The sequence below is a fragment of the Triplophysa dalaica genome, chromosome 4, assembly GCF_015846415.1.
Source record: "Triplophysa dalaica isolate WHDGS20190420 chromosome 4, ASM1584641v1, whole genome shotgun sequence".
Lineage (NCBI taxonomy): Eukaryota > Metazoa > Chordata > Actinopteri > Cypriniformes > Nemacheilidae > Triplophysa > Triplophysa dalaica.
In genome coordinates this window covers 18,868,169-18,883,796 of record NC_079545.1, presented here as the reverse complement: position 1 = coordinate 18,883,796, position 15,628 = coordinate 18,868,169, and the positions used below count along the sequence as shown (strand labels likewise).

At 39.7% G+C, this 15,628-nt stretch overlaps 1 protein-coding gene across 8 annotated transcripts in view; it reads left to right on the top strand.

The window, feature by feature from the left end:
* The window catches only part of cacna1ba (calcium channel, voltage-dependent, N type, alpha 1B subunit, a), a 96,865-nt gene that overhangs the window by 19,964 nt on the left and 61,273 nt on the right, over positions 1-15,628 (top strand). For all 8 annotated transcript variants that reach the window (XM_056744950.1, XM_056744954.1, XM_056744949.1 and 5 more), the window contains exons 4-6: positions 4,347-4,438; positions 4,670-4,822; positions 4,936-5,123. In XM_056744950.1, coding sequence (XP_056600928.1) covers positions 4,347-4,438; positions 4,670-4,822; positions 4,936-5,123 — 433 coding nt within the window. The remainder of the gene's footprint in view (positions 1-4,346; positions 4,439-4,669; positions 4,823-4,935; positions 5,124-15,628) is intronic.

The window sequence follows — 15,628 nt, the reverse complement described above, 5'->3', positions numbered from 1 at the left end:
ATTGGACCCAATTGACTACTGTAGTGGGAAAAATGCTTTATAATTTTTTTTGTTCTGTCAAATACACAAAAGAAGATATGTGGAAGAATGTAGGAAAGCAAAAAGTTCTGGGGCACATTTGACTACCATTGTCAATTTTTTCTAGTGCGGTAGTCAATGGTGGCCAAGAACTGTTTGGTTACAAGCATTCTTCCAAATATCTTTCATCAAATTTATACAGATTTGAAACAGCACAAGGGTGAGTAAATGGTGACAGAATTTTGTCCCCTAACTGATCTTGTTTGTTTCTTTTCAGCTCAACATGTTTGTTTGTATAGAGTGTAATAATGCTACTAAAGTTATCCAACCAATAGCAGTGAGTGTTTTACTTGTCAATATTGTTTCTAGATTAATATTAATGAAAAAATGGACAGCAACAGGTCTATTAGATTGGATTAACACGGCCAGGCCTAATCCACATTTACTTACATGTTTTTGACAAAAACAAAACTTGCCGTTTTTGTTGCATCTCTTTAAGGCCACATCCTCACGAAGCCAGAGCTTTCCCTATCCGATCTTTTTTTCCCTTTTAACATCGTTGTCTCAAGAAATATATGCGTACACTCGAAACCACTAAAACCAATTCAAAACTATGTAGATACCAAATCAGTATGTGGCGCTGTAATTCTGCCACAGAGATGCACTAAAAATGGAGAAGAAGACTTGGAGCATGCGCATAAACTTAATAGTGGTTTATGGTTCCCAAAACGGCGGATTCGTCTGGAAGAAACGCAGATACGATACAAAATCTTTATGCATACATCTAAATGCGTCTCCGTGTGGATGGCCTCTTATTCTTTTAGAACATAAGTGACTGTGTTTGCTTAAATATCTCTGCAAGGCATTTCGGCCATCTTTTATCCATCTGTCTGTCTTTAGCATCTGCTTTTTAGTAAGAACATGTTGTTGTTTATAATTTCCAAAACTCTCAACATAAACTGTTACTTCAAACACTTCAGTGGGTATTTCGTAGCATCGCAACCAAACCGTGCCTTCAATAGCTCAATGAAGCGGCAACAGGTGTCGTTTCCAGAAGCCGCTTAAAAACACTTTGTTGGACACACTGCTGGAGTTAGTCACTGAAGTACTGAAAGGGTTCCTAAGGGTTGTCCAGAATGTTCTGCCAATGTGATATTTGTGCACATCCAAATGGTGCCTTGAGAGTCTTTTCATTTTTACACTATATACTCAAGCTGAGGATTCTGTGCCTGGGTCAGGCTTTTGAATTTCCATAACCCCCTCTGCTTGTGGCTCTGTGCCTGTTTGCTGGCAAATGTGGGACACAGTGTCTGAACATGCGAAGTCCACTGTGACATTATCTAGCTCGAACTTTAAAATAGTACTCAGTATCTTCTAGGTGCAAGCCCTCATCCTATAATTAGTGTAGAAGCCTCTCAGACCGTTTGAAAATTGAACGCTTTCCTAAAGGCAGTTTATGAAACTTTAATGGGTTTTGGGTGCAGCTCTTATAATGATTCAACCTTGTTCATTATTGCAAAAAGAGAGGTCTGAATGCCAAGAATAATCCTGCTTAAACTCAACCAAACCAAAGGTGCACTACCGTGTGGCCCTATTCCTGTCACACAGTGGCTTAATACAGACACAAGCATCAGGTATCACATTCAGCAGTTTTGTGCATTGAGTATTTTTCAGAAATAACTCAGGAGATGTGGGTCACAGATAAATTGTTAAGACTTGAAGATGAATCCTTGGCTCGCATTCTAACTGCCAGAGTAATCTCTTCAAATGAGAAATAAGAAGATTTTCAATGATATGAAAGCAAATAAATGACATAATTTTTATTTTAAGCTATCTCTTTAAGCATTTCAGACATATTTACCGTTCTTACGTCAAGCATTAGGATTTAATTGAGTTCCACCATGTCTCATCGGCCTGCTACAGATGATCTTAAATCGGCCTCTGTAAGCATATGACAGCAGAATGATGTATAGTTAGTTCATGTGTGCTGAGGGATTCTTGATCTAGTCTGTGATTATACTGAATCCTTTATCCAACATCTGATCTTTTTCTAGCGTGTTCTACACTCACAGTCCTTTCAAAGGCCAACGCAGAGTTTTTTTCTATAGCAGAATCATATCTTACAGACTGTGATGCTTGAGCGCTGGAGTTCCCTGTGGATGTCTAGAGCATGCTCATATCTCAATGTTGTTATGAGCTGTCCACGACTAATATTTCAACAGAGCAAATTACTAGTACGCTTTATACATTTTCAGAGTTAGTTAGGGCTGAAAATTATAAGAAAAGTTACGCTTAAAATTGAAGATGTGAGATTGAATGATTTCTCTCATTCTTTCATGGAGCATTAACAGAGTTTAATTAAAAAAGAAAGTCTGACCCTCAATTAATAAAGTTCTTTTTTATTTGAGACAACAAAACAGGGGGGCAAACAGACATGACAAAAGGTAACAAAAGCTACACAAATCAATAAAATATATCAATTTAAATAATCAGAAATATATAATTAAACTTAAAGAAGCCTTACAACAGACTCGAGGATGTTAAATGTTTTAGGAGCCTTTGAATTTAAAGGTTTTGACATGTTCTTAAATTAATAGAAAATGAATGGTTCTGGTTTTGTGTAGATCAAATTTAACAAGAAGACAAAGCAATAAAACAGTGTGTTCAATCTGACATTGAAAATTCTTTGGTTTAGAAATGTTCATCTTTGGCTAAAAACAATCCTTCTTTGACACAGCAAAATCGCAAGTCATATTAACTCTCAGAGTGTATATATAATCCTAAATGTGGATTATATATAGGCTATACTCTGAGTGTTAATTCGTTTTTTTTACACCTCGATTTTACTGTGATGCACCAAATGTGCAGAACATCTTGAACAGTTCAAATGGGGTTATATTCTCTGAACAGCAAAGACTTCTATCACTTCATTTCTCTAATATTAATTATTGGACCTGTATCTAAAGGAACAGGAGAAAGGTCTGTGTGTTTAATTTCTTTTTGTCCTCCGAGCAAACATCAATCTGCCTTCAGCCTTGCCCGAGCCCATTTAGTGAGCTGTCACTGTGTCCCTGTACCATCTGAGGATCCAAGCTGTTCTGTGGGCTGTGATTTTGCAGGGCTTTCCCTCTCTGTGAGGCCAAGCTCTTCTGTATGGTGTTTTCATATTAAAGATCAGAGTGGCGCACATCAGAGATATGAGAGAACGTAAGAGAACTGGAGATAAAGTGAAAGCTATTAATATATTAATGCAAAGTGTCCTTTCCTCTGCCTTTTTGCACTTGAAAGCCTCAGAAAAGAGAATGGTCAGAGCTCTTATTAGTCGTGTGTGTGTGAGAGAGAGAGAGAGCAAGCAACCAAAAGAGAGGGAGAGACTCTAAAGGTGTGATTGTACCCAGGAGCATTGGAAAGATTCTTTCTACAGTTCAGCTTTGACCTGTCATCAGGGAAGCATGTCAATATACAGTTAGAGAGATAGATTTTGACCCGTTGTCACAAGACACTCATATTAGTGAGACCTACTCATGTCTGTGTAACATCTAGGTGACACCTTTTGTGATCAACCTTTAATCCACCCTCGGTCATAGTGGTAAAGAGTCATTTCTGTGCTTTAAACAGTGTGACATTAAACATAATAAAAAAAATGTGGTCCCAAACTTACATCATTTGTCTCGGCGGACATTTTGAGATACTCACTTATAGCAGTTACAGCACTTTTTTTCAGGGCTGTCATCATATTAAGTAGATCAGTTATCCTTTTTCTAAGGGGAGAGCATGCAGTATGCATATCAGAGAATGTATTTATTACTAATATTTTGAGTCATCTGTTTATATTTGACTAAACCCATTTTTATAGAGTCCAGACATCAGACAAATATCTATCTATCCAAAAGGTTTCTTTTTTAATAGAGAGATACATGGTAGAGAAAGATGTTTTGAAAAATTCTTGTAACCAAACATTTCTTTGCCACCATTGACTACCATAGTAGGAAACATTTCTTTATAAATGTCTTGTTCTGTTGAGCTCAAAATAAGATATTTTGAAGAATGCAGGAAAGCAAACAGTTCTGGAGCACTTTCGACTACCATTGTCATTTTTCCTACTATGGTAGTCAATGGTGTCTAAGAACTGCTTACAAGAATTCTTCAAAACATCTTTCTCTGTGTTCAACAGAACAAAGTCATTTTGAAACAACCTGATGGTGAGTAAATAAAGACAGAATTTTCCTTTTTGTGTGAACTATCCCTTTAAGTTTGACTTTTACATGCAATTCCTTACATAGTGTGTATATTTACACATGCTGTATCATTGTGTGTATTCTCCACAGGATACTGACCATAGTGGGCCCAGACTTTGATTTGCGGACACTCAGGGCAGTGAGAGTCTTGCGGCCGCTCAAACTGGTTTCTGGAATTCCCAGTAAGTCACCACAGAACAATAACACAATTTAAATTGTTTTTAGAAACATTCTGGAATGCACTGATGGGTGAAATTACAGCTAACAAGTCTTGTGGTTGAACTTAAGTGAGGCTATTCCTATTTAACGCTATTTAGATTTATTCATTTAGCAGATTCTTTTTATCAAAACATGTATTTAACATTTTGTTTGTTTTTAATTGTGTAGCGCACATTCTCTATCTTTGTGCTCAGGTCTCCAGGTGGTTCTGAAGTCCATCATGAAGGCGATGGTACCTTTGCTTCAGATAGGTCTCCTTCTCTTTTTTGCCATCCTCATGTTTGCCATCATCGGTCTAGATTTCTACATGGGCAAGTTTCACCGTTCCTGCTTCAAAAACAGTACCGGTATGTGACCTTCGACCCACTAATGGAGATTGTGGTTTATTTTGAGCACTTATATGCCATTGCTGTAAGGATTACAGATGTGGTATGGCTTGACAATAATGTCGTTCTTTCAGGGGAGCAGGTAGCTGAATTCCCCTGTGGGACAGAAGCACCAGCGCGGATGTGTGAGAATGACGCCGTTTGTCAAGAATACTGGATCGGTCCGAATTACGGCATAACTAACTTTGACAACATCTTGTTCGCTGTGCTCACTGTCTTCCAGTGTATCACTATGGAGGGATGGGTGGACATCCTTTACAATGTGAGTATAATATACAAGCTTGTTGTGTTAAACACATTTTTAGGTCCAAACTGTATTGACAACATGTTACGTTCTTGATAAAACACTTTTATTAACTCTTTCGTGAAACATTTTTTTTTTAAGTTGGCAATTTTGTTGCGACAAGACTACTTTTCTAGGTTGATCAATTTGCAGTTACAGGCATATTTCTTGTGAGTTGTTTTTTCTCTATGTAAATCTAACAGAAGACATCTAGTGTATGCAATGTGTAAACATCAATCTACAGACGCTAGTTGGTGTACAGATGCTAGTTGGCGTAGTCATAGACAGTTAAAGTCCCGGCTTTGGGTAGGACTGGTTCGCCGGATAGCACAGGTATATCTATAAGATGTCTGCTAAAGATCTGGAGATGTGGAAAACTTCTGCTGTGTGAAAACATCTGATAAAAGTCTTATAAACGGCAGTTTTACATATAAAGAGTTTATTTCCAAAAAGAGATCACTCAGTTAAAATAAAATTAAAAAATCTTGTTTTTTATTGTGCATTCTTATTAATATCAATCAAACTGCAGTTGGTTTGTTTTGATATAAGCCATAATTACTAAAACAATACAGCTAACTAACAAAATAAAACACAATAAAAACATGATAACATAACTAAAAAGACGATTTTAGATTTTTTTTAAATAAAGCTTTCCTTTAGCTCAGTGGTAAGAGCATTGCGTTAACAACGCAAGGTTGTGGATTCAAACCCAGGGGATTGCACATACCTATGTATAAATGTATAGGATAATGCAATGTTAGTCGCTTTGGATAAAAGCATCTCCCAAGTGCATAAATGTTGAAGTAAATGTAAACTTTTCATACATTCTAAAGCATAAACATCTTACAGACATCTTCAAGAATCTAGATGACTATATGAGATCAGGCAGAAGAATGCAGATGAGCAAACAATCAATACGATGTCAGCCAGATGTATGTGTCCTATTAGTATACATCCTTACTTCCTTTTTTAAACTTTACACAACCATTACATGAGTTGGAAACGTGGATATTTCAATTAAAAAATACACTGTTCCAACTCCTGTAATAAAATTGTATACATATAAAACAAATACAATTATTCCACTATTTCTATAAAGTTCCACAGGGACTTCCATTGTAAGTATATTAACATACCGGTGGTTAGAGCTTGTTTTTACAAACCGAGCGATGAGTGATTGCTACTTTTTATGCTAAACGTCAGCATGTATTTGTTAGCACAGATTTGTTCATTTTTGTATCATTACTTTTCGAACAACACTTCTGGAGTAAAATTAATAATAATACTTTGGAATTTTACTTTTGGAGTATTCAAATGAAATTGTGAAGTATTCTTATTCATAAAAGTTTGCAATGAGGTGATAAGTTACTCCTGTATCACCTACAGTATGTTCACTTTTTGGGCAAAGTTACTATAAATGTAAAAAACGATCAGTTGAGTGCCATATAGGCATATATATTATATATTACTTGCCGAGCAGTAAATTGAATTTAGATTAGTTTTATAAGTTCTTCGTACTTTGTTCCAGCATGCACAGAAAATGAATTCAATAATGAAAATCACTGACTTTTAGCAAATTGATGCGGAGCCATGAGCCAGGCCATACTCAGATCTGTGCTCGAAGCAGGAGTTACTGAGTTATATTTTGATTGAAAGTCTGGAATTCACATTCAGTATATACTTTAAGGTCAATATACAGCCATAACTAAAATATTGTTAGTCAGTTAAATGTTATGTCTATTGTCAGTTGTCAGCACAATATCTGTACTGCTCTGCTCGAATCTTTGGCTAAATGTCATATAGAGCATCATACTGGGCTTCAATCTCTCATGTCTTGCTGCTTGGTTATGCTGACCTTTCATGAACCCTGTGCTCTCAGAAGTAGCACCATGCTGCTGCAGTGATACAGGATCAGTAGATGCGTGCCACCCTTGGCTGGACACCATGGAGTATAAACATTAATGATATCCCTCTAGATATCCCTTCACTTTGCAAAACAAAGCAGAAAACAGAGATGAAGGTTTTATGCTTGTATCAAGCGGATACCTTGTAAATATGACTTTGTTTCTTATTATTTCTCATTCTCGCATATTTGGTGTCCTGTTTCTCTTTATAGGCGCTGCCTAAGATCCCTTCTGTCAATTAAGCTGTGAATTATGCTCACTTCATTTCTGATCCATCGCTATAGGGTGCCACGGTTCATCCTTAGTACACCAAAATGAATAATATCCATGTCTGGTTTTTAATTACCCAGTGTCTTTCCTTCCTCTCACCATGGCCAAAAATATCGTGATTAATCACGCTGTCCTATGAAGCTATTAGTGTTGAATTTAGCCCTGTGCTTCTGGAGGGCATATAGAATCTGTGACTGGTCTACTATCTATCACATAGAGACTGTGAATCTGACAGCAAGGTAATATGAATAAAAGATCTTTAGTAAGTGTCGGGAAGGTTAATGTGGGACATGTTTGATTGAGATGTTGGGAAGGAGAAGAAGCTGGTCCATGTGGTGAAGTGCCGTTTCCTGTTATTAGTTCGAAACCATGTTGTTAAGGGTCCGTTCCTCTTTTTTCCCCATCCATTATCTTCACATAGCAGGCGCTGATGGCTGTGAAAGCACAAGATGCTATAAAGACAGAATAGCACATGGTCTGGAATCTATCAGACCCCTCCCTCCGGCCCGCAACTATATAACGAATCCAGCCCGCAAAAATACTATTCTTTTTTAAATTATATTTTTTTGTAGTTGTTGAATAGCAATTTAAACTACACAATTTAATATGTATTAGAAACAAAAGCAAGGTTATAAAAAAAAACCTGCGCATGCTGGCAGCCGTGATAAGACGTTAGCTGGTTTCTGGGCTTTAGCAGTTTATTTATTGTTTGACTGTGAACGAAAATATGTCTAATTCCAAACCAAAAAAGAAAGTGGATGATGAACACAGACTGTTTCAAGAAAGATGGACACTGCAGTGCTTTTGTGGAGTTTAATGGAAACGCCCCCTGTCGGATATGCAAAGTAAAAGTTGCTGTTCTGAAGGAATACAATCTCAAGCGTCATTTCTCAACATGGAGACCAATATGAGAAGTACCAGGAAGAATAGAGAAAAAACGAGCCACACAGTTGCAGAGAGAGCTAACGTCCCAGCAAAGCCTTTTCCACAGAGCCAAAAAGGATGCTGATGCTGCCGATGAAGCGAGTTATGTGGTGAGTGAAATGATCGCTAAAGCAGGCGAGCCATCCACTGAAGGGCAGTGTATGAAGGACCGCATGTTGAAGGTCGCTGATATGAAAAGAAGAACATGTTAAACAATCTCTCTTTATCGGCACATACAGTGGCAGAGCGGATTACCCAGTTATCGAGTGACATTTATGATCAGCTACGCGGGAAAGCTAGAGTTTTCACTGCATACTCTGTGGCGCTTGACGAAAGTACAGACAAAACTGACACTGCTCCGCTAGCTATTTTCATCAAAGGTATTAATGACCAGTTTGAGGTGACGGAAGAGTTGCTGAGTTTGTGTCCAATGCACGGCCATACGACAGCCAAAGATATATTTCAGCAGCTGTGCGACGCGATTGAACGCGCAGGTTTGACGTGTAGCAGACTAGTTGGCATTACTACCGATGGCGCCCCGTCTATGAAAGGAAAAAAAGGGACTGGTAGCGCTGGTACAAAGAAAGTTGGAAGAGGAAATGCAGATCAAGCAGTTGTTCTGCACTGCATTATACACCAGCAGGCACTTTGCAACAAATGCTTAAAGTATGAACACATCATATCTGTTGTCCTAAGATGCATCAATTACATCTGTTCAAGAAGTTTACATCACCGCCAGTTTCGACCCTTTTCGGAAGAAATTGAGGCAACATATGGGGATGTACTTTACTTTATTGAGGTACGCTGGCTCAGCAGGGAAATTGTCTTGAAGAGATTTTTTGAGTTAAGAACAGAGGTGAACAGATTTATGCAAGATGGCAGAATGGTCCAGGCTTAGTGATGCTCATCTTGAAGCTGTGCTCAGGGTTTCAACTGTGATCTCCATCAGGGCAAACGTGGCTCAGTTGTGTGAGCAGAGGCGCTGCCAAGTGTCGGGCAAGAAATATAATAGTTTGCAAATGTATTCAGAGATCGCAGTTGTTCTGTGTAAGGTTCAGCACAGTTTTGATAAGTTACTTAAGTTAAAATAAAGTAGGTAACTGTTAAAAAATGTAAATTATATAACAATGCACAGACACTGTTGTTTGTATTTTTGTTAAGCATGACACAAATATGTTAGTAATGTATTTTAAAAGAAATGTGAGCTAACATCTCAGCTGTTAAAGTAAATTTCAAGATATTTTTGTGCTTCAATGTTAAAACGGCCCTCCTATGAGATGTCAGTCAAAGCAATGGCCCCCAGCCAATGTGAGTTTGAGACCCCTGGCCTAATGAGTTTATGGAACACCTGACAAGAGATCAGAGACCATGCCTTCGTATAAAATACTTCGACCTTTCAGATTTCCAGCTCCATGTTAGTGCTTCTCCTCTTCAGTTCTCCCCTCTCATTTTCTATATGGTTCAGGTCAGGGAACTGGGATTGCAGAAACTTTGTCTTGTGCTACTTGACCCATTTTGTTTTGATTTTGAGGTTTGTTTTTAGATCATTATCCTGTTGGAAGATCCAAACCGATTACGTGGTCAGGTTTTGATTTTTTATCTGTTGGTATTTGCTAGAATCCATGATGCCACCTATCTGAACAAGATCTCCAGGATCTCCAGCAGAGAATGAGGCCTAAAACATTAAAGATACAGCAGTATATATAATTTAACACATGGGGTACGTTTTATCAAGGTGTGCACCAAACCCATCTTGAGTGTTTGCTGCTAAAAAAGCTCATTTTTTTGTTTCATTTGACCAAAGAACCCGTCCTGTTTGAAATTCCAGTAGTGTTTGTTACTTTTCAAATGTTCTATGGTCTGACAGACTGGTATCAATAATGAATGTGGAAAAGAAGGAGAGATCTTTGGTAGATATTCAGTAATGTTTGCTAATAATAGTGTGCTATGTACAGTCTGAAGCCAAGTGCATTCCGGGTGAAATGTTTTCTATTTATTAGTGAGCTGTTGCTTTAAACAGAAGAAACATACATATATATTAGTGGTGGGCCGTTAACGGCGTAGACTCTTATCGCGCGATAAAAAATTTTTTGCCGTTAATCTATTCTCAAAATTGGGTTGGGAGCTGGGTCTATACTACGCAAGCTATGATGACTTTCACCTTGATATTTTAGCGCGGATGTATACCATTTTAACTGCACTGTACAGGGCGAGAACGAGATTTTTCAACTCGCGTGATTCGCGTCATTCGCGGAAGCAGAAGCCGCCTCATCATCTCATAACCAGGGCTTCATTCGCGCGATTCGCGCCGCAAGTAGGTCTATTGGCTCTTTGCATTAACACATAAATCACTCGCGCTTGACACGCCATTCGCGTTTGGTCTGAACACAACATAACGTTACTGTGAAATTACCGCATCAAACGTGACGTGCTAACATGGATGCAGCTATGAAGCCGCCGGGTTTGCTTCAGGGAATATTAATTTTTAAGAAGCTTCCCAATAGAAACATCGACAAGACTAAGGTTGTTTGCACCTTGTGCAATCCAGAATTGGTTTTAAAAAAACACTTTCTCTCAACAGGTAGTGGTCTAGCTTTAGTTGAAACCAGTAACTTTGTATTGAGATCTAATGTATTATGGCTCCTGTATGACATATCGCTTGTTGCTCCCTCACTCTTTGTAAGTCGCTTTGGATAAAAGCGTCTGCTAAATGACTAAATGTAAATGTACTGTAGGAGCTCTTCCAGTCTCAAGTACCACCTAAACGCAAATCATCCCTTAGCTAATTCGGAAGTAAACACAAGTTAATCTTATTGAACATAATTTAATTTTCATCACCAATTATCATAGTAGAACAGCTTTCTCAAGCAGTTTGTGATGCATTTTGGAAACAGGAGATGAGCCCCTGGTCTAATGCGCCACCTGGCTTGAGAAACCCGTTCTCAAAGACTTACTTTTAGTCATTATTTGGGTAGCACACATATTCTGAATGAATAAGGCAGAATTCAAATGAGCCATTTTAATCTAGATTAATCTTGGAAGTAATCTATATTAATCTAGATTAAAAAAATTAATCTATGCCCACCACTAATATATATATATATATATATATATATATATATATATATATATATTTATATACTAAATATATATATATATATATATAGCAGTTGTTTTTAACTAAGGATAGTTCACCAAAAAGTAAAAATTCTGTCATCATTTATTCACCCTCTTGTTGTTCAAAACTTGTCCGACTCTTTCTTTTTCTTTTTCCCACTGTGGCGACGTTTCTACAAAAAAATTGTTTTGTTCTGATGAGCAAAAAGTCACGGAGGTTTGGAATGACTTGAGGGTGATTTTCAATTTTTCATTTATGTAAACAACTTTTACACGTTGAAGCAAGCCGACAAATACTGTAGTAAGGGATACATGTAAATAGTTGCTTGTGTAAACACAGGGAAAGCACAGTAGTCCCTGGGTTCTGTTGGCGTGCATAAGAGCTTCTCTTCAGATGCAGCGATGACTTCATGATACTACATGAGGTAGAACATAGTCTCTGGGGTGGGCTCTAATGGCATACCTCATCTCCCCTTTTCAGATCTTCCCCAGAGACAATCCTCAGACAGAGCTCTTAAACCTCAGCAGACAGGAAGACAGGCAGAGGAAAATGTGGAATGAGATTATAATGAGAACAATGCCCCAGTTAATATCTGCGCTTACAGCACAACTATTCATATTCTATTCCATTCATATAATATTCCCCCAAAACAGACAATCGGACCAATCACAGTCGTTTTTATTAAGCAGCTTCAAAATCTGCTGCTTGCGTGCTGGTTCAGTTCAGGGATAAATTGGTAGAGAGCAATTGCGCATGTAAGCGTCACCATCTCCTCTCTAATTAGATCCCCGCGCTGCAGATTTCGGACTGGAGAGAGGAATAGACGGATCAGATCAGTGGCCTCTCTCTGGAGATCAATACGCTTCCTCATTTTCTCTTTTCTAATGGAGCTCTGTTAGGCTCCGATCAACGCGCGGCTTATTTGCAAGAGTAGCCATCGAAAATGTTGTAACGAAATGGCGTGATATATCTGGAATATTCAACTCAGACATCCGGTTATTTTTGGGGCATGTCTAATGAATTTTTTAAAACTCTCTATTCCTAAGTCTTAATTTCATACGCTACAGAGGCTGTGTGTGTTTAAACCCAAGCACAGTGATTTGTGTTAGTTTGATCCCAGGCATTCGGCTTGTTTGTGTCGCATGTATTTAAGATTACCCCTGAGTTATAGCTGTCTAAACCAGCGAGGTACACCTGGGGCTGATGGTCAGAGAGCAATATCGAACTCTGTGATCTGTGAGGTGTGTTGTGACCACGCACTCAAGCACACTGCATTGTTCGTGCGATTGATGTATTGATCGATCTGCTGTTAAATGTTTAAAAATAGCCCCTCCGGGAGCAGAGATGGATCACTTTTGGATCCACATGAGGGAGCCAAGTCCATGCCGCTCATGTGATTTACTGGAAGAGCAGCCACCTAAAAAATAAAACTCAACTTTCTCTTACCACATTTGACGCTGGGGTGAAATTGCTATTGTTACGAATAATACATTGAAGCAATATCTGGTTTTATTTCGTATTCTTTGTGCCAGTGTGTTGCCATTATTGACCTCCAAAGAGCTTCTAATGCTTTGTGGATTTCCTTTGTGGAAGGAATCTTGATTTCATAAACCACACATTTGAAAACAGCATCTGCAGCATACTGACTGTAATGACCGCTGGATGACTTCTCGATAGATCAAAAGCTCACGTCTCTGTTTCTCTCCTGTAAGATGGCATCCTCCACAAATGTTATCCTGCGAGCAGTCCTCTGGGGTCCTTGATGAGCAGTCTAATAAGGGATGGATGTTCCTAAATCGTACCATCCAGACCTCGGCTCTTATAGAAATAATGTGATTACCCTGGACACTAGAAGTTTACGTCAATGGAACATTGGAGGCTAGCATCCGTTCTCTCTCGTCTTCCATGCTCTCAAATTCAAAGTCAATGCGCAGCAGACATGTAATGTTCGAACATTTTGGTGGTTTCAGACACTTCTGTAAAACATGTAGATTCATATACAGTTTGAGGAAGTGTTCTGGCCATTTTCATAATAAATCACACATGACACAGTTTTGATTTATTTGTCTTTTTTAAATGGCAATTTTGTAGGGTAGCATTAACAATCATGTCACCCAGCAAGTATTATCTGTGTGTTTAAGGCAGTTTTCAACATGGAAAGTATATTTTTAAAAGTATAAAATTAAATGTTTAACCAAAATATTTTCTTCAAGAGATAATGTACAGACAGTTATCAGGGTAATCTTGTGACACATTAAAGAGGCATATTTTGCCATTACAAGTGTGTAAACTCCTGCTTATTACCCAAGTACTATTCAATAATTGGGCACAAAATATTGATTTGAAATATTTTATGAGCTCATTTGTATAACAAATGCAAACCTTGCAGTCAAGACAAACAAGCAGTTTGATTAAATCATTTGTAAAAAAAATATTAAATAGGCATATTTATTTTAATATTTTTATTTCTTCAATGTTTTAAAAAAATTCAAATATGTTTGTTAAATTTTGTTTATTATAAATGTTTATTTTATTAAGTTAATAAAAAAAATCAGATTAATCATGTAACAACACAGACAGATAGATGTTCCCACACAAAGAGCTGAATTTTATTTTAACAGGTAACATCCACGGGTAAATAAATAACTACAGGTAACATCCACATGTAGAAAAAGTCTGAACTAGTGTAAATACAACTAGACTTGACAACGAACACAGCAAAACACATGGTATAAATAGTGTCCAGGTGTGAGTGCAATCATGGGATGGTTGGGTGCAAGGGATTATGGGGAGTGTAGTCCGTGGTGTTAAAGGTCTGGTGAAAGGAAGCAGGTGAAACTAGGAGAAAGCGCTGATGCTGGGGGGCGTGGGTGACAGAGGAGATGGGATGCCCCGCAGGCATGTCCTCGCTTCTTTACGAACCAACACAGGAGGGGGTAGGGGTCTCAGGACAAGGGGTGGACAAAGGGAAAGTGGCAAGGGGTAGTCCATAGGGCTGAGGAGGTGAAGATGGAGGGAGAAGGCAGGGAAGTGTACAGAACAGGTTCAGTAGGATGATGACCCAGAGACCAGCCAGGAGGAGATCCCAGGGCGGAGTCGAAGGAGTAGCCATGGTGGAGAGCAGACAAGACGAAACCCTGGGGACCTGTGACGGAGACGATGAGGGAGGTGTCCAGGGTGGAGCAACACAGGCGTAAGAGCACAGGCGACACCAAAGGTCCAAAGGTCTGAGGCAAAGCCAATGGCTCAGGCGACCGAGGCGAAGACATGGACGCGGCAGACCGCGGCGGAGCTAGAGCGACTGAGGATGGAGGTGGATCTGAAGGGATTTAGGAGCCTGACAGAGCTGAAGGGGTGGAGAGACGAGGCATAGCCAGAGAATAGGAGCCGTGAGGCGGCTGAAGGTCGACGAGGGAGCTTTGTAAAGCCAGAGGAATGACGGGCCACGGCGAAGACGAGGGAGGCAGGAGTGGAGGTATAGCCAATGGGTCGAAGGACTGAGATGGAGTCTGGGTCTCAGAGGCTGAGGGCTGGGACATGGGATACTCCAATTCAGGGGTAGATGGCGGCTGGAGATCCTGAGGCTCATCTACCTAACGGTGCTAAGGGTGAGCTTAGGGATTTCCGGGTGCCAACAGGACCAGGGTTGACTCACTGGCTGATGAAAGCTAAGGAGGCAGATTGAGGGAGGGCGGGAGCTTGGGGACTGGCGAAGGAAATTGGCTGCTGAGGGAGAGCTGGGGGGGCATGGAAGCGCTGGGCGGGACCAGCGGGGGCATGGAAAGGCTGGGTGGGACCAGCGGGACGATGGAAAGGCTGGGTGTGACCTGCAGGGGCATGGAAAGGCTGGACGGGACCAGCAGGGGCAAGGAAAGGCTGGGCAGGAGCAGCCAAAAATCAATGTCATCCTCAGCCGTGAGAGTAGGGACGGGGCTTCCCTCATAGCCCTCGAAGAACTCCAACGGCGGGGGACGATGTTGCAGACTCACGCACCTAGTTAGACATGTCTCAGGGTTTGGAGAGATGGACTGCGGAGGATACAGGCATTCTGGGCCGCCATTTACGGCCGGGATTCCATGATTACTGTACTCTTACTCATCGCTTTTGCCCATTGTAGAATTCACATCCCACTGCCTGGAGGACTCGAATAGCACATCATCTAATCCCGACAGAAATAAATGGTTATATTCTGGGTCGCTCCAACTCACCAGTCTGCAGGTTTTAAATAAATCCTCTGCATACCATCCTGCTAAAAGTTGCATCAGCTG